This window comes from Somniosus microcephalus, chromosome 1, assembly GCF_052327205.1.
Source record: "Somniosus microcephalus isolate GS21.2 chromosome 1, FLI_Smic_1.0, whole genome shotgun sequence".
Lineage (NCBI taxonomy): Eukaryota > Metazoa > Chordata > Chondrichthyes > Squaliformes > Somniosidae > Somniosus > Somniosus microcephalus.
This window is the reverse complement of record NC_140987.1, coordinates 102,104,520-102,123,782: the sequence shown is the minus strand read 5'-3', so window position 1 is coordinate 102,123,782 and position 19,263 is coordinate 102,104,520. Positions and strand designations below refer to the sequence as shown.

Below are 19,263 nucleotides of genomic sequence, written 5' to 3'. Positions count from 1 at the left end.
GCCCTGGGGATTTATCGGCCTTCAATCCCATCAATTTCCCTAACACCATTTCCCTACAAATACTGATTTCATTCAGTTCCTCCCTCTCATTAGACCCTATGTTCCCCGACATCTTTGGGAGGTTATTTGTGTCCTCCTTTGTGAAGGCAGGACCAAAGTATGTATTTAATTGGTCTGCCATTTCTTTGTTCCCCATTATAAATTCCCCTGATTCTGACTGCAAGGGACCTACGCTGGACTTTACCAATCTTTTTCTCTTCACATATCTATAGAAGCTTTTACAGTCAGTTTTTACGTTCCCTGCAAGCTTACTCTCATGCTCTATTTTCCCCCTCTTAATTAATCCCTTTGTCCTCCTTTGCTGAATCCTAAACTGCTCCCAATCCTCAGGTTTGCTGCTTTTTCTGGCCAATTTATATGTCCTCTCCTTGGATCTTATGCTATCCCTAATTTCCCTTGTTAGCCACGGTTGAGCCACCTTTTTTGTTTTATTTTTATGCCAGACAGGGATGAACAAATTCTGTAGTTCATCCATGCGATCTTCAAATGTTTGCCATTGCCTATCCACCGTCAACCCTTTAAGTAACGTTCCCCAATCCATCCTAGCCAACTTGCGCCTCATACCATCATAGTTTCCTTTATTTAAATTCAGGACCCTAGTCTTTGAGTCACCTACTTCACTCTCCATCTTAAGGAAGAATTCTATCATATTATGATTGTTCCTCCCCAAGGGGCCTCGCACAATAAGATTGCTAATTAATCCTTTCTCATTACATAATACCCAGTCTAAGATAGCCTGATCTCTAGTTGGTTCCTCGACATATTGGTCCAGGAAACCATCCCGTATACACTCTAGGAATTCCTCCTCCACAGTATTGTTACTAATTTGGCTAGCCCAATCTATATGTAGATTAAAGTCACCCATGATAACTGCTGTTCCCTTATTGCACGCGTCCCTAATTTCCCGTTTAATGCCATCCCCAACCTCAGCATTACTGTTTGGGGGTCTGTATACAACTCCCACTAATGTTTTCTGCCCCTTGGTATTTCTCAGCTCTACCCATGCAGATTCCACATCATCAGAGCTAATATCCTTCCTTACTATTGTGTTAATCTCCTCTTTAACCAGCAATGTTACCCCACTTCCTTTTCCTTTTTGCCGGTCCTTCCTGAATATTGAATACCCCTGGATGTTGAATTCCCAGCCTTGTTCACCCTGGAGCCATGTCTCCATAATCCCAATTAGATCATATCTGTTTGCATCTATTTGTGCAGCTAATTCATTCACCTTATTACGAATGGTCCTCGCATTAAGACACAAAGCCTTCAAGCTTGGTTTTTTAACACTCTTAGTCCTTTTAGAATTATTATTTACTGTGGCCCTGTTTGATTTACACCCTTGATTTCTCTGCCTTCCACTTTTGCTTTTCTCCTTCCTGTCTTTTGCTTCTATCCTTGCTTCCCTTTCCTCTGTCTCCCTGCACAGGTTCCCAACCCCCTGCCATTTTAGTTTAAACCCTCCCCAACAGCACTAGCAAACAGTCCCCCTTGGACATTGGTCCCGGTCCTGCCCAGGTACAAACCGTCCAGTTTGCACTGGTCCCACCTCCCCCAGAACCGGTTCCAATGGGCCAAATTACTGTGTCTCAATCCTTACGCTTACCTGCATTGAAATCCATCTGCCACAGTAAAGCACCTTTATGGTAGCTCTATACTTTGAACAATCTGACCTTTTCGTTTGCAATTTGCATATTCGTGTGTTGGAATCATTTCCAGAGACTCTATACTATCAGTACTTTACATTGATGGGGAAGAGGGACTGAGGGATATCAGGGTGTTGGACTCCGCCATATAACCAGAACACCTTTCAATATAGCAAGCAAGGAGACAAGTGACTCCTCAAATATGGTACTGCTGTAACAGCCTCCATTTGAAAGCAGACCACTAAGGTCTCTCACCCCATACTCAGTAGGGATAGACTGCATGTTGGGCCATTACCCTTTACCAGATGGCCCCTCATCACTCTGTGCTTTTGCATCAATATCACTATGTACTTACCCATGCTGGAGGCTGGTGATGGTTGGTTCTCGTGTATGGTGCTCATTTGTGTAGCTGGTGGTCCATTGGGATCTCCTTGCCCAATGAAGAGACATATGGAACATTATGAGCACATAAGCACATTTATCCTGTACTGCTGTCAGTACAACATTACAGATTTGAAAAAAATCAGTGTGTAATGGCACATTGATATAACATATTTTGGAAATTATAGAATATATGAATAATATGTTACATACCAGTAGTTCTGCGTATCCCTCCCATCTCCATAATGCACACCTTCTAAATCCTCCTGAAGAAATCAGTGATTACCTCCTCATATGGAGTGAGTTATTTAGCGTCATGGGGATCCATTCCTTGTTCCATACTGTGCTGTCTTGTAATGTCAGTTTTGTCTTTAAACATGAGCACAGTGAGGATTGAGACACAGTGATTTGGCCCATGGAAATTCCTTCATGCAGCATATTCTTTCTTCTATCTTGGCATAAAATATTATTTGTGTTACCTTGCTGTTTTTACCTGAAATAACTTATTTGTTACATCTTTGCTCACATTTCTCTAGTCCTTACAGCTTTTTTGCACATACCTTTCACAACTTGTACTTTTCTTCATGCCCATATATCACCTGTACTGTTACTTTACCCGAATATTCATGCTTTTATCGTTGTGTTCTGCTTTATCTTGTGCAGCTTCTTCTGGACCTCCAACTAGGCCCTTCAAATCGTAGAAGTAGAGTTCACTCTGTCGACGACTAAGCTTGCTGCCTACTTTGCACATTTGAGGGTTGTCTTTTCCCACAAAAATTGTACTTGCATCCTTCCATTCCAGAGGTTAGCAGCAGCAGCCAGCCTAGAAAGTGGTGCCTGCCCGAATTTAGGCGGGAACTCAGCGACAGCATCAACTGCCGCACCAAACCTAATACGCAAAAAGACCACGCAAAATTGGTCCTCTTGCGTCAATAGGACATAATCGGCATCATCAAAAGGTGGATGAGCTAATCCTTGAATAAGCCAATGACATCTGCATCCTGCAAGTCGTGAGGCAGCACTTAAGTCAATAAAAGCGCATCCACGTTCCAACAATAGTTGACAATAGTCCAACAACGAACTGAAAAGACAGACAAAGATCACTTCCGTGAACTTGCAGGAGTGGAGTGAAGAATGCCGCTTTGTTACTGTCGTAACCATAAAAATAATTTTAAACTGATTTAGTAACAGAGAATACTATTACATATCCACAATAGTCTACAATTTCTCTGCAAGAAATGAGGGAAAATCCCTGCCTTTTTTGTCAGGCTTCTACTATACAAATAATGGAATGCTGGGTACACCTGGAATTTAAGTTATGATAAGCTTTTGCTCCACTGTAACAACACATATTCTGATCAGTTTTTGAGTTGTCAGCTTTTTTGAAATTTTGGGTTCAATTTTGGTAGTTTTCTAAGTTGGCATGTCTGCTGCCGGCACCTGGTTGTTGCTCAGACCTGCTGCTTCATTCCAGGACCTCACTCCATGCTGCTGGTGGAGTGAGCTCGTCAACACACGATAGATCTGCAATTCCCACCTTCAGCAGAGTCCAATACTGGATAAAACAGCAATGTCAGGCAGGAGTTGCAGCCAAGACCCAGCAGTAAAGAGCACATTATGTGAACTTGTAGGGGAGGGGCGGGGGGGTTGGGGTTTGAGAGAGAGATTCCTGCTGAACTGAGGAGATTAACTGTGGAGAGTGAAGGGGGCAGGGGAATGTCTCTGTGAAGTGGGTAGAGTAACTGTTGAGACAGGAGAAATTATGGCCTGGTTGAAGATTGATAAACCTCCGTTAATTATTTCTCCTGTATACAGTAGGTTTTTTTTTGGCTAAAAATATAACAATAGTGAAGTTTAAAAAGTCAGCAAAATGAAGAAGAGTGCACCATGTTAATGCCCCCAGATCCCCCAATGAATCTGTGTATCAGTGGGCTTGGGGCAGAGAGAGGGATTTGTAAATATTTAGATGAAGTGAGTTTTAAATTTGCTACCTAAAGCTTTTCCAGTTGTAATGTGAAAGTGAACTGAGCCGTCTTACTTTTGGGCTAAGTTTTTTGGCCATGATGAAGGCTGGCATTTGCATGTATGCTGTATCATTTTCACCCAGCGGAGATGTATATATTGCCAGTGTCCACACTCGCATAGTGTTCCCCTCCAATTTTATGTTGGGTTGCACAGAGGGAAATGAAATAGAAGTGGGCATGTTAGCTCCTTTGTTTCTCCACAATCCAATTTTGTCCCCTAGATGTGGGAAAGCACGTGCCTAGATAAAAGCAGGCCTTATCTATGTGGGACTGGGATGGGTAGATTTCTTCAAAGGCTAAACTTAATAATTCTTGAACAAATAATGTACTGTCCATCGGAAAACAGGAGACTGGCACTGGCAATAGTTTTTTCATTCTTAGACAAAAGTGTAAAATAAAATATGACTAAGTGGAAAAAATAGAAGCCTAGAAATGTTGGTGTTTGGAAGGGGACAGAAATCCACGCAGTAAGAGTGGTGAGGCAGGAATTTGGGACGCAGTCTGTTTCTGCCAGGTTACTGCTCCTTTCTGCCAGTGGTGGCAAATTTTGATGGGAGGAAGTGGGCTATCCCCTGCCCCTCCTTCATGATGTTATTTTTGGGGAGCAGTACCTATGGGATGTCAGTGAGTTCCACCATAACTGTAAGGTCAACAGTAAGTACACCTGCATGAAGCAGCCGTGTTTACCATACAGAGCTATAAGTGGGCCACATAATGCCGTATTCAAATGGCAAACAATGCAAAAGTGATCCATGGATATTGACACATCTAGGGAGCAGTAGCGAACAAAAATGCCTTTAGATATATGGGGGGGAAATTTGATTGCTTTGCGCCTCCTGTTAGCGCCCTAAGAGGGCACTAATGGGTCGCAAAGCAACTAGCGCCCGGGCGCGGCGATGTTTGCGCCGCTCGCAAAATTGACCAGACATTTTGCGGCGGCGCTAAACACTACCGCCATGATCTCCTGCGCCCGAAGATCGTGACGTCAGTCGAGTGTGCAACGCCTCGGTTGCGCCCCGGACTGGATATTGAGTGGCGCTCCCTGCCTTACCGCCTGCCGCTACCAACGACAGGTTGAGGGGAGTGTTTTGCAGTCGGGAAGTGACTGGGGGAGCGCTATTTAAAGGCGGCTGCTTCCTGCCTTTTTTTGTCAGCGACATTTTTGCACCACGCATTCTGAGAGAAAGAGAGAGACTTCTGGAGAGATTCAACGCTGTGTGAAGGAGTTTTGGGTACTGAGCAGCACCTTGCAGGTTCATTTTGATTTGATCTTCCTTGCATTGATTTAGAAGAGACTATGGGTGCTGCACTCTGAGCTCTTTCCCTGGGCCTCTCCATTGTTCTTTCCAATAGATTTGATGTACAGGTCTCTCCAGGCTGAGATTCAAGGCTGCAATGAGTAGGGTGTGGATGGAGAGCAAGATCGACCCTCCCCTTTAAGAATTGGCCGGCGCTAGTGTGTCTGTGTTCCATTGCTGACAGACATCACATGAGCTTCGCCAACGTTCTGAGATAGCGCCTCGCTCCTCGGCGTTAGCACCATAAAAGAGGTGTGTAGTGCCTGATTTAGCGCTCCAATCACCTCCAGGGGCGATAGAAGTCAGGTTTGCAGTCGGAGGTGATAATTAGCGCCAGGCGCTAAACTTTGCGCCCGGCCGATAATTGCGCCCCAAACGGGGCGATACCACATTTCTCCCCCGTGGCCTCTATGAATCACAAACGGGTGATCCTTGGCATCCAAGCACAATCAAAAACAAATCTGCCCTTGTATCTCTAATGGACAAGAAATCGCTGTCAAATCCTATCATCGTTTTGGTTCAGAGGACTGTGATATTACAGAGCTTCCACAATAGGGTAGCACTGACAGCTATGTAATATGTTTTGTAGATATCCGTCTTGAGCAGTGTTATCTTAAGTGGGATGAAGATGAATGCACTGAGCCATTTCCTGGAAGATTCCGAATGGATGCCTGCTGTTGTTCGATTGGATCTGCCTGGGGGTTGGACTGTGATGAGTGCCCCAAGCCTGGTACTAAGGAATATGAGCTGCTTTGTCCAAGAGGCCCAGGATTTGCCAACAGGGGTGATATTCTAACAGGCAGACCATTCTATAAAGGTAAAATGAAAGTCACCTTTTCCTTGTCCAACAAAAAGATTAATTCTGAATAAGAAAACATAATTATTTTGTTATCGGAAAAACATTGATAAATGGGAATAAAAGACAACTAAAATGTATTTTTATAAATGTGAGTGGTCAAACCTAATGTTCAATTTCTTTATGCCCAAATATTGCTATTTGATGAGATAGCTGAAGTGCCTCATTGTTCGTATGATAAAATGTTTCCCTGCAAAATTAAATGGGCAGCCTATGAGTTTAGTAGTGTATCAAAAATCTTGTGATGCTGTTTACAACTCCGTGATTCCTGTTCATGTTGTTTATTGCCTTTACAGATGTCAATGAATGTAAAGTGTTCCACAATCTCTGTAGTAATGGGAAGTGCAGGAACACCATTGGCAGCTTTAGGTGTCGATGTGACAATGGATTTGCCTTGGATATGGAGGAAAGGAACTGCACAGGTAAGACAATATAAGCCAAATGAGCAGTACCAACAGCATGAACTGTACTAACAGGATAAACATGACAAGTACAACCAACAGCACAAACAGAACACACAGTGAGAGCAGCACAGGCAGGGCCAGCAGCACAGACAGGACCAGCAGCACAGGCAGGACCAGCAGCACAGGCAGGACCAGCAGCACAGGCAGGGCCAGCAGCACAGACAGGACCAGCAGCACAGGCAGGACCAGCAGCGCAGGCAGGACCAGCAGCACAGGCAGGACCAGCAGCACAGGCAGGACCAGCAGCACAAGCAGGACCAACAGCACAGACAGGACCAACAGAACAGGCAAAGCCAACAGTGCAGACAGGACGAACAGCACAGGCAGGACCAGCAGCACAGGTAGTACCAGCAGCACAGGCAGGACCAGCAGCACAGGTAGTACCAGCAGCACAGGCAGGACCAGCAGCACAGGCAGGACCAGCAGCACAGGTAGGACCAGCAGCACAGGCAGGGCCAGCAGCACAGACAGGACCAGCAGCACAGGCAGGACCAGCAGCGCAGGCAGGACCAGCAGCGCAGACAGGACCAGCAGCACAGGCAGGACCAGCAGCACAGGCAGGACCAACAGCACAGGCAGGACCAGCAGCACAGGCAGGACCAGCAGCACAAGCAGGGCCAGCAGCATAGACAGGGCCAACAGCACAGACAGGACCAGCAGCACAGGCAGGACCAGCAGCATAGACAGGGCCAACAGCACAGACAGGACCAGCAGCACAGGCAGGACCAGCAGCACAGGCAGGACCAGCAGCACAGGCAGGACCAACAGCACAGGCAGGACCAGCAGCACAGGCAGGACCAGCAGCACAGGCAGGACCAGCAGCACAGGCAGGACCAGCAGCACAAGCAGGACCAACAGCACAGACAGGACCAACAGCACAGACAGGACCAACAGCGCAGACAGGACCAACAGAACAGGCAAAGCCAACAGCGCAGACAGGACCAACAGCACAGACAGGACCAGCAGTGCAGACAGGACGAACAGCACAGGCAGGACCAGCAGCACAGGTAGTACCAGCAGCACAGGTAGGACCAGCAGCACAGGCAGGACCAGCAGCAAAGGTAGGACCAGCAGCACAAATAGGATCAACTACTTCAACAGTATGAACAGGATCAATGCCAGGAACAGAGACAAAGTCAACATGGATTTACAAAAGATAAATCATGCTTGACTAATCTACTGGAATTTTTTGAGGATGTAATTGGTAGAATAGATAAGGGAGAACCAGTGGATGTGATGTATTTGGACTTGCAGAAGGCTTTCGATAAGGCCCCGCATCAGAAATTAGCGTGCAAAGTTGAAGCACATGGGATTGGGGGTAAGGTACTGACTTGGATAGAGAACTGGTTGGCAGACAGGAAGCAAAGAGTTGGAATAAACGGGTCTCTTTCCGAGTGGCGGGCAGTGACTTGTGGGGTACCGCAGGGATCGGTGCTAGGACCCCAGCTATTCACAATATATATTAATGATCTAGACGAGGGAACTAGATGTAATATCTCCAAGTTTGCAGACGACACAAAGCTGGGTGGGCGTGTGTGCTGTGAGGAGGATGCAGAGAAACTCCAGTATGATTTGGACAGGTTGGGTGATTGGGCAGATGCAGTATAATGTGGATAAATGCGAGGTTATCCACTTTGGTGGCAAAAACAGGAAGGTAGATTATTATCTGAATGGCAATAGATTGGGAAAAGAGGAAGTGCAATGAGACCTGGGTGTCCTTGTGCACCAGTCGCGGAAGGTAAGCATGCAGGTGTAGCAGGCGGTTAAGAAGGCAAATGGTATGTTGGCCTTCATAGCGAGAGGATTCGAGTACAGGAGCAAAGATGTCTTGCTGCAGTTGTACAGGGCCTTGGTGAGACCATACCTTGAGTATTGTGTGCAGTTTTGGTCGCCTTATCTGAGAAAGGATGTTCTTGCCATGGAGGGAGTGCAGCGAAGATTCACCAGACTGATACCTGGGATGGCAGGAATGACGGATGAAGAGAGATTGGGTTGATTGGGCTTATATTCGCTAGAGTTTAGAAGAATGAGAGGGGATCTCATTGAAACTTATAACATTCTAACAGGACCAGACAGACTAGATGCAGGAAGGATGTTCCCAATGGTGGGGGAGTCCAGAACTGTGGGGGTCACAGTCTAAGGATAAGGGGTAAGCCATTTAGGACTGAGATGAGGAATTTCTTCACCCAGAGAGTGGTGAACCTGTGGAATTCTCTACCACAGAAGGCAGTTGAGGCCAATTCATTAAATATATTCAAGAAGGAGTTAGATATATTTCTTAAGGCTAAAGGGATCAAGGGATATGGGGAGAAAGCAGGGACAGGGTACTGAATTTGGATGATCAGCCATGATCTCATTAAATGGCGGAGCGGGCTTGAGGGGCCGAATGGCCTACTCCTGCTCCTATCTTCTATGTTTCTATGACCCAACAGCACAAACTGGCTCAAGTAGGCAAATATCACAAATAATATAAGCAGACACAGGGCAACCAACGTAAACAGCAGAAAGTAACACAAACAGAATGAAAAACACAGTGCATTCAGCTGATGCAATGTATCGGTGATATAAAAAGCAATCTCACAATATTAAAATTCTGAAAAATGTAAATAATTACAAAGTTCAAACATTTATTATCACAATCTGCTAATTGACTTTTATTTTATTTATAAATTCATAACATTTGATTGATATTTAATGGCTTGGATTTGAAAATAATTTTGTGTATTGATGCTATGTATAATCAGACTGTTTTTCCTCCTGTAATAAGACATTGATGAATGCCGCATCTCTCCTGATCTCTGTGGAAATGGAACTTGTGTCAATACTCCCGGCAGCTTTGAGTGTGAGTGCTTTGAAGGCTTTGAGAGTGGATTTATGATGATGAAGAATTGTATGGGTAAGTATATTCTCTGATTGCTTGACAAATGCCATACTATGAAGACATCCAGTAAACATAACTTTTTGTATTACTTTCAGTTGCACAGCTTTCTGAAAAGCAAAAGCCACCCAACAAATGTAAACAAACTGGGAGAGTACTATTTAAACAAAAATTATAATCAGGAATGCAGAGTCAGGGGACAAGAATGGATAGCTAGCTGGCTTCAAGACAGAAAGCAGAGAATAGGAGTAAAGGGTAGCTATTCAGAGTGGCAGAAGGTGGGAAGTGGTGTTCCACATGGATCAGTGCTGGGACCACTGTTGTTCACAATTTATATTAATGATTTAGACCTTGGAATCAAAAACACAATTTCTAACGACACCAAATTGGGGAGGAAAGCCAATACTGAGGAGGACTGCAACAAATTACAAGAAGACATTAATAAACTTGCAGAATGGGTATATAATTAGCAAATGAAATTCAACACAGATAAATGTGAGGTATTACATTTTGGTAAGAAAAATAGGGAGGTCACATATTACTTGGAAAATAAGAATCTAAATGGGGTAGAGGAACAAAGGGATCTAGGAGTACAAATACACAAATCACTAAAAGTATTGACACAGGTTAACAAGGCCATAAAAAAGCAAACCAAGCACTAGGGTTTATTTCTCGAGGGATAGAATTGAAAAGTAGTGAAGTTATGCTAAACTTGTATCGAACCCTGGTTAGACCACACTTGGAGTACTGTGTGCAATTCTGGTCGCCATATTATAAAAAGGATGTGGAGGCAGTGGAGAGGGTGGAGGAGATTTACAAGGATGATACCAGAAATGCGAGGGTGCACCCATCAGGAAAGGATGAACAGGCTGGGTCTCTTTTCTCTTGAAAAGAGAAGGCTGAGGGGTGACCTAATAGAGGTCTTTAAAATTATGAAAGGTTTTGATAGAGTGGATACAGAGAGAGTGTTTTCACTTGTGGGGAAGAGCAAAACTAGAGGCCATCAATATAAGATAGTCACCAAGAAATCAAATAGGGAATTCAGAAGAAACTTCTTTACCCAGAGTGGCGAGAATGTGGAACTCGCTACCACAGGGAGTGGTTGAAGCGAATAGTATAGATGTATTTAAGGGGCGATTAGATAAGCATATGAGGGAGAAGGGAATAGAGGGATATGCTGATAGGGTTAGATGAGGAAAGACGGGAGGAAGCTCGAGTGGAGCATAAACACCAGCATAGACTGGTTGGGCCGAATGCCCTGTTCCTGTGCTGTATATCCTATGTAAGGAGAGGGACCAAATGGATACTTGTTATTTCCTCACAGGGAAGGAGGAAAAATCAGCAGGCCAATCATTTCATGCACCTCCTTAAAGCAACCTGAAGAGTTACATAGACAGATGCCAGAGTGCAAATTGCCCTGCCTTTTGTCTCAACCAGGGAATAGTGCTTGACATTGAGGGATCTATAAATGGAGAAAGTGATTCATTTTCAAAAATTAAGGTGGAGGAGTAGCTGCTAAGTGAAGCTTTATCCCAGTAATAGCAGGATTTTAATTCTATTGTGTAGCCTTTTGTTCGATGTGGATTGTAAAGCACTACTGTATTTGAGAATGAAGTTAACGTTTTATAGCCATATAGGCAATCAGCATTGAGAAAGTTTACCGACACATGCAACCTGTTTTCCAGCACTAATTCTGGCACTGGTCTGAACAGTGGTTATAGCTTCTATTTTTCAGATACCAGACTGCATTTTAATAAGGTCTTCATTTAGCTGCATTTGTATTCTATGCAGTGTACTGAATAATAATCTTGGATTACCCCTTTGGTGCATTAATTCTGTTTTTTTTAATGGACATCATTTGGTAGTTTTAATTAGTAATGGATTTTGAGAATAGAAGGATATGGGCTTGTTACTGGGAAAGGTGGGGAGATAATAGCCTGGTTGGAACATATCTCTATAATGTAGACTTTGTCTACATTTGTCAATGATAGAGAACAGTGGAGGAGAAATTTATTATCACCCCGTTTGGGGGCGGTAACCTATGAAAGCTGGGAAACTTAGCGTCTGGCACTAATGATTTCAAGAAATTGGGTTTAGCGCTCCAGGAGCACCACTTCCTTCCTGGAGCGCTAAAGGACGCAGGCGGGGCGGTAGTGGTGCAGCGCTGTACAATGTCTCATGCAGCGCTGCCGAGATCCGAGGCTCCTTCCCTCCCTTAAAGGGAAGGGCCATCGCTGCAGGCTCTGCACTGGGACCAGTTAGCTGGTCCCCGAAGGCGGCCGCGATCCGGCCTGATCAGCCCCATGCACTCCAGCAGAGTGCTGGGCTGATCGATCGCGGCCCAGGAGAAGTAACAATACATTGACCAAAACTATTTCACAAATTTAGGTACTTACCTCGGCGACCTCCTCTTTAACTTTCGCCCCTGAAGCGCCCGACCTCCCGATCAATGCCTCCTGCAGCTGTCAGTGTCATCGCCTGGCAATGCTGCAGGGGGCAGAACCGAAGTTCGGGTCCGGAGCGCTACCGGGGCGATGCCATGATCTCCGAGCAAAGGGGATCGTGTCGCAAAGTCTTACCACCACCGCAAACCTCTCACCGAAGTTTGCGGGAGTCGTTCATCTCACCATGCCCAGCCGGTAAGTCATTAGCGCCCCGTTATCACCCCCCGGGGGCGCTAAGCCACCGAATTTCTCCCCAGTATATATAAAAAAGGTTGTCCGCCTAAATCAGTTGAATTAAAATCCCTTATGAAATTGAGGCACAATAGCTCTAAAACTCTGTTCCAGGAATTAATAGAGTACACTTCACACCCTCAATTCCTCATATAATCACTTCACAATCCGAGCCATAGCAATAAGTAAAGGCATCAAGCAGACTGTGAGGCCAGTCAGAGGACAAATCATATTGTAGTACGAGGATTGAGAACAGGTCACCTCTCTCATCCCAGTGGTGTGTGTCTGTGAGGAGAAAGTATACACTTCATATCAGGCATACAGAAACTCTAAAGTGGATTTCTGAGTACATAGTTTGGTTTGGACAATTTAACCATGGTGATTGGTTTTCACACGTGGCAGACAGCTGCATCACTAAAAAGGAAAAGGAACAATGAGAGGGAACCTAGGGAGATGTGGAAAAATAAAAATACGTTTTAAAGTGGGGAAATGGAATGAAATAAATAAATAAACCCCACAATAATGTGTTATATAATGTCCATAGAAGAGCACCCAGGTGTAGCATTTCATTAGTAGTGGTTACATAAAGAAGTGACCACAGGGTTATAGACCAGTAGGCAGATGTTAGAGGGCAGGGGTTTTAATAAGCATATCAGCAAATTGTTGTAATATCAAGAACCTACCTTATTTTTAAGATGCTACATTGTTGATTCAACTGCTTTGTCATCGCAAGCAAATACCCTAATGTTATCTTTGCTTTCCCCATGCAGATGTTGATGAATGCGAGAGGAACCCTCTTCTGTGCCGTGGTGGTACTTGTATAAACACAGAAGGCAGCTACAGGTGTATATGCCCACCAGGACATGAGCTTACTCCAGATGGCAGTGCCTGTGTTGGTAAGAGAAACCAGGCTACTCACTAGAGATGATCTGACTAGTCACGGACAGCTATTTATTTTCAAAGTCATTTATTTTTCTGCCAAGAGCTGATTGACCCTTAAACTGTTTTCTGCAATATGTGAAGCTTTCTACTTTCTTTCTTCCTATTCTTCAGATATCAATGAGTGCTCTCTCAGTGACAACCTCTGCAGAAATGGCAAGTGCGTAAATATGATTGGAACTTATCAATGTGCTTGCAACCCTGGATACCAGGCTACTCCTGACAGGCAAGGCTGTGTTGGTAAGTTTCATTGAGGTCTATTTTATATATAGTTTGTTTATAGCAGTACTTTATCACTCAATGTGCTGACATCTAGCTTTTTATTGTCATATCCTATTGCTTTGAAAATGCAGAATGATTTATAGTTAAGTATTACAGCTGTGCTCAAATATTCAACTTGCCATTTCTTCACCAGTCCTGAGAGGAATGGCTTCTGAGGACCAAAGTAAGTTATGACAGCCTTGCCTTCCCTTCCCCATTTGCTGTTCTAGAAAGTTATTGGTGCCAAACCAGGTGCCAGCGTGGACAAGGCACAGGGAACAATCCGGGTTTCGGGTCTCATTTATATCACACTGTCGAGATGTAGATGCCTGCCAGGTATCCTCAGGAAGCTCACCAGTGAAGATGCGGGTGGGTATACATATCAGGAAAGGATGAACAGGCTGGGTCTCTTTTCTCTTTAAAAAAGAAGGCTGAGGGGTGACCTAACAGAGATCTTTAAAATTATGAAAATTTTTGATAGAGTGGATACAGAGAGAATGTTTCCACTTGTGGGGAAGAGCATAATTAGAGGCCATCAATATAAGATAGTCACCAAGAAATCCAGTAGGGAATTCAGAAGAAACTTCTTTACCCAAAGAGTGGTGAGAATGTGGAACTCGCTACCACAGGGAGTGGTTGAAGCAAATAGTATAAATGCATTTAAGGGGAGACTAGACAAGCATATGAGGGAAAAGGGAATAGAGGGCTATGCTGATCGATTTAGATGAGGAAAGACGGGAGGAGGCTCATGTGGGCTGAATGGCCTGTTTCTGTGCCATATATCCTATGTAATCCTATGTGTCAGGGAGAGGGTGGGAGGCAGTGCCAGGGAGAGGGTGGGAGGTAGTGCCCAGGAGAGGGTGGGAGGTAGTGCCCAGGAGAGAGTGGGAGGCAGTGGGAGTGAGAGGGTGGGAGGCAGCCCGGGAGAGGGTGGGAGGCAGTGCCAGGGAGAGGGTGGGAGGCAGTGCCAGGGAGAGGGTGGGAGGCAGTGTCAGGGAGAGGGTGGGAGGCAGTGTCAGGGAGAGGGTGGGAGGCAGTGTCAGGGAGAGGGTGGGAGGCAGTGCCAAGGAGAGGGTGAGAGGCAGTGCCAGGGAGAGGGTGGGAGGCAGTGCCAGGGAGAGGGTGGGAGGCAGAGCCAACGAGAGGGTGGGAGGCAGAGCCAAGGAGAGGGTGTCAGGCAGTGCCAGGGCGAGGGTGGGAGGCAGTGTCAGGGAGAGGGTGTCAGGCAGTGCCAAGGAGAGGGTGGGAGGCAGTGCCAGGGAGAGGGTGGGAGGCAGTGCCAGGGAGAGGGTGGGAGGCAGCGCCAGTGAGAGGGTGGCAGGCAGTGTCAGGGAGAGGGTGGGAGGCAGTGTCAGGGAGAGGGTGGGAGGCAACACTCAGGCGAGGGTGGCAGGCAGTGGCAGGGAATTTTTAAATCAGTAATTGAACCAATTGCACTCTATGGCAGTGAGGTGTGGGGACCGCTAACACAAAAAGAATTTGCAAAATGGGACAAACACCCAATTGAGATCCTACATGCAGAATTCTGTAAAAGTATCCTCCGGACTCAAAGGAAAACCGTAAACAATGCATGCAGGGCAGAACTAGGCCAATATCCATTAATAATCACTATCCAAAAAAGAGCCACCAAATTTTGGAAACACCTAAAAATGAGCAACCCCCACTGCTATCATTACGAAGCCCTGAAATGCTAAGAGAGGACCATAAAGAAGAATACCCTCAGTCAACTAGTCCTGGGACTCAGTGAAGTAACTACTAACACTACTAACAATAACCAGCCCCAGGACAGTGTCAGTGTAACACAAAGAATTCGACCCAACACAATCGTCACTAAGCAAAAGGAAAAATATCTGTCATATTGGGCAGAAACAACAAAAACCCAAAACAAACTCAATTGCTACTTGGCCCTAAACAGACAATACAACATGGCTGATTACCTGACCATGGTAAAGGATAGCAAACTGAGAAAAACCTTGACAATGTACAGACTTAGTGAACATAGCCTGGCGATCGAAAAAGGTAGACACAGGCAGACCCAGCTACCAAGAGAGGACAGGATATGCTCTCACTGCAGTCAGGGAGTGGTGGAGACAGAGATGCACTTCCTCACAGCTTGTAGAAAATATCAGAGCATAAGGGAGAATTTCTACCCAAAATTCACAAAAATATGCCCGGAATTCAGAAATTTGAATGACGACCAAAAACTCCCATACCTACTAGGGAAAGAGAGAAATTGTGTAACCTTAGCGGCACACTATGTTACAGCTTGCCATAAACAGAGGGCCAACCACTAAATATAAGAAAAGAGTATATACAAATTATATGAATGTATATTTATACACTCAGGGATATATCTGTTTATACACTGTATGGATAGACCTATATTTATGTGTTCAACCATGAATGTTTTTCAATGCTTTGGCAACATAAGATGTACCTTGCCATGCCAATAAAGCGATTGAATTGAATTGAGAGAGTGGGAGGCAGTGCCAGGGAGAGGGTGGGAGGCAGTGCCAGGGAGAGGGTGGGAGGCAGTGCCAGGGAGAGGGTGGCAGGCAGTGTCAGGGAGAGGGTGGGAGGCAGCGCCAGTGAGAGGGTGGCAGGCAGTGTCAGGGAGAGAGTGGGAGGCAGTGTCAGGGAGAGGGTGGGAGGCAGTGTCAGGGAGAGAATGGGAGGCAGTGCCAGGGAGAGGGTGGGAGGCAGCGGGAGGGAGAGGGACAGCGACCATGGTGCGGGGGTGAGAGGTGGCTGGCAACAGCCCATAGTTTTAATGTGGAACTAGGAGATGCACTTGTGCACATCCCGGAACCATGTTCAGGTAAGTTTTTTTAAACGCACATTTATGGTGGCGGCCTACAGCAGTCTCTTTAAGGACCATTGGTTAGGCCGCACGTAGGCCTGGTTTTCCTGAACACAGCCAGTCTGGGATTTCACTCCCCCCACCCCACCAAGACGACTACTGCCTGCTCCCTCCCAACATGCAAATGGGGGGGCGGTGGGGGTGGGTACGGGGCCAGGGTCCTGCCCATGTTACCGCTGCGTCCTGGGACCACCATGAGGGAAGTCACAGTAGGCTCGGGAAGTGGTGATAATAGCGCTAAAGTATCCCCATGGAGGGACAGGATCTTGTTGTGGCCTCCTCTCCCTCCTTTCTGCCCCAACACTTCTTGAAGGCCCAATCTCAGGCAGGACAGTGGGACATCAATTTTGATCTCCTGGGTGCTTCCGCCCCAATAAGGTCTCTCATTGGATCTTCTGATGCTGCAGTGTGTTCCTGCTGTACCATCACCAGGGTTCTTCACCTTTGCACTGACAGGCTCCTTCTTGATGAGGAGAATCCTGTCGGGAGCCCGCTGTGCATGTTTAATGAGTCCAAGGTTGCGGCTGGGGCGGATGTGGCGGTTGTAAAGTCCGCTCCATCAAAACTCTGTCTCAAGGAGGACAATTTCCCCTCCATTAACTAGAATGAGTATCTGTCAATCATGAACTGTTCAGTGAAAGTTTACGTTAAATAGTTGATGATTCGGTATCGCAGTCAGGCTGGGGAAACCTCATCAATATCTTGCGTAAGTTACACAATAAAATAGGCATTTAAGCCGCATTCAGAATGCCCACTTATATGCATATCATCAGGAGGAATCTAAAGTTTAACTGGGGCCTTTTGCTCCACCTGCTTCATATTTCAGATATTGATGAATGTACCATCATGAATGGAGGCTGTGACACACATTGTACAAATTCGGAAGGCAGCTATGAATGCAGTTGTATTGAAGGCTATGCTCTTATGCCGGATAAGAGAACCTGTGCAGGTAGGCCGAGAGAGGAGATTTTTATTCAAGTAAGACAACACCAAATGTTACAATGGTTTAAATAATTCATTGAGATAAGCCATTTTCAGTATTTCTGCAAATTATATCTGCTGTTAATCTGTAAAGTGTCCCTGATTAAGTAGGAATAATCATTAAGGTTCCTAGGTCCTCTCATCAGTCACCAGTGGACACAATATAGATCCTGAGAAATTTCTGATAATAGCGTCATTTCCGTCACCATTAATAATGGTCAGATACTATTTATTATGCAATAGAGCTTATTGAGAGTATGACTATTTAACAGATTAAGAGGGTTATTCGAATTCGTGATTATCACTTGACTTGTTTCATCAGACATCGATGAATGTGAGGACAATCCTGATATCTGTGATGGTGGACAGTGCACTAACATCCCTGGGGAGTACCGCTGCCTGTGCTTTGATGGATTCATGGCTTCTATGGACATGAGGACCTGCATTGGTAAATGCCAAGAGGATTATGATATAATAATACAGTTGGTCACTAATGATTAGTAATGACCTTCTGTTTTTTCCCATAATATTTTGTGTACATTTAACACAATGTAAGTGAATTTTAACAGTTTTAGCAGAACTATACAAATCTAGAACATTTATGTTGCAACAGAAACAGCCTTTACAAGTGAGGTGAATTTAAACGTTGCTGATAGTGACATAAAGTTGTCTCATTGCAGATGTGAATGAATGTGACTTGAACCCTAACATCTGTCTCTATGGTGAATGTGAGAACACCAAGGGTTCCTTCATCTGCCATTGCCAGCTGGGATATTCTGTGAAGAAGGGAACAACTGGATGCTCAGGTAGGACTGACCCATTGCTGGAAGATCCGAATGTTAGTGAAAAATCTTTCTACTTTTGAAGATTTTGAATGAATATGAATTTAGATCTAAAATATAGTTAATGGGTGCAATTTTATGAGTACACACTGATGGTAGTGCATTTTGAAAAATCAAGGTCACACTCCCCGCAATGTTATGTTACACACCAGCAACATGCAAGATTCTCCGCCACCAGTGCAAACTCAGAAATGTACCCAATGTGCTCTTTGGCAATTATTGCTGTGCTGTACCTGTTAGTAATGATGTTTGACAAGTTATAAACTCACTAGTTAATGCAGATAAAAGAGTCAACTTAGGTTTTAGATGAACCTGAGTCAGACTGGGAAAACCTCATCAGGTCCAAGGACATAGCAGACCTTTTATATCTGTCCCTGCTCAACATCCTCAGCACCATTGCTACATAAAGTAAAATGGCCATAAAATAACAAATGCCCAAACTACTTGAGGTTCGGGTTACCCAACAAAAATCTATCGATCTCAGGCTTGAAAATTTCAATCTACCCATCATCCACAGCATTTTAGGGAGAGAGTTTCAAATTTCCACTATCCTTTGTGTGAAAAAGTGCTTCTTGGGGCTCGATTTTGCCAGGCCCGAGGAGGCGGAATTGGAGGCGTGTGAGGTGTTAAAATCGCAAAAAATGGCAGGCGGCTCCGATCCCACCTCTGTGCAATTTTTCCCAGAATCGGGGTTTCAGACCCCGTTTCCATCTCGCCTCCAAGAGGCGGGATTGGCCCTTAAGGCCCTTAAAAACCACTTAATTGCCTCTATAATCCCATTTTGAGAGGCCTTTCTGATTTTAACACATTTCCCCCATCCTTCACGTCTCCTCTGGAACACGCCAGTTAATCCTGGCGGCCTCACAAGTGGACTGCTTACTAACAGCTGCAGCTCCACCATTAAAAAGGAGTTTTCACCAATGATCATTTGCAGGTGGCAGAACTTTGTTGTCTCAGGTCTGGGGGAACTTTTAGCAGGCATACTCATTGTTGTGGGAGTTTGGAGCCTGACACCCATCTCCAGTGTGACCTCCTGGAAAACCCCTCTCCCCACCTTGACTGAGCGCTTCCTCAAATGAGGCATATACCAGAAGCATGGGA

General features: G+C 45.2%; 1 protein-coding gene across 1 annotated transcript in view; it reads left to right on the top strand.

Moving 5' to 3' along the window:
• fbn2 (fibrillin 2) overlaps positions 1-19,263 on the top strand; it is a 487,109-nt gene that overhangs the window by 327,495 nt on the left and 140,351 nt on the right. Inside the window, exons 24-31 of the mRNA XM_085984430.1 lie at positions 5,996-6,223; positions 6,559-6,684; positions 9,494-9,622; positions 13,050-13,175; positions 13,333-13,458; positions 17,166-17,288; positions 17,643-17,768; positions 18,001-18,126. Of these exons, the coding sequence (XP_085840556.1) occupies positions 5,996-6,223; positions 6,559-6,684; positions 9,494-9,622; positions 13,050-13,175; positions 13,333-13,458; positions 17,166-17,288; positions 17,643-17,768; positions 18,001-18,126 (1,110 nt within the window). The remainder of the gene's footprint in view (positions 1-5,995; positions 6,224-6,558; positions 6,685-9,493; positions 9,623-13,049; positions 13,176-13,332; positions 13,459-17,165; positions 17,289-17,642; positions 17,769-18,000; positions 18,127-19,263) is intronic.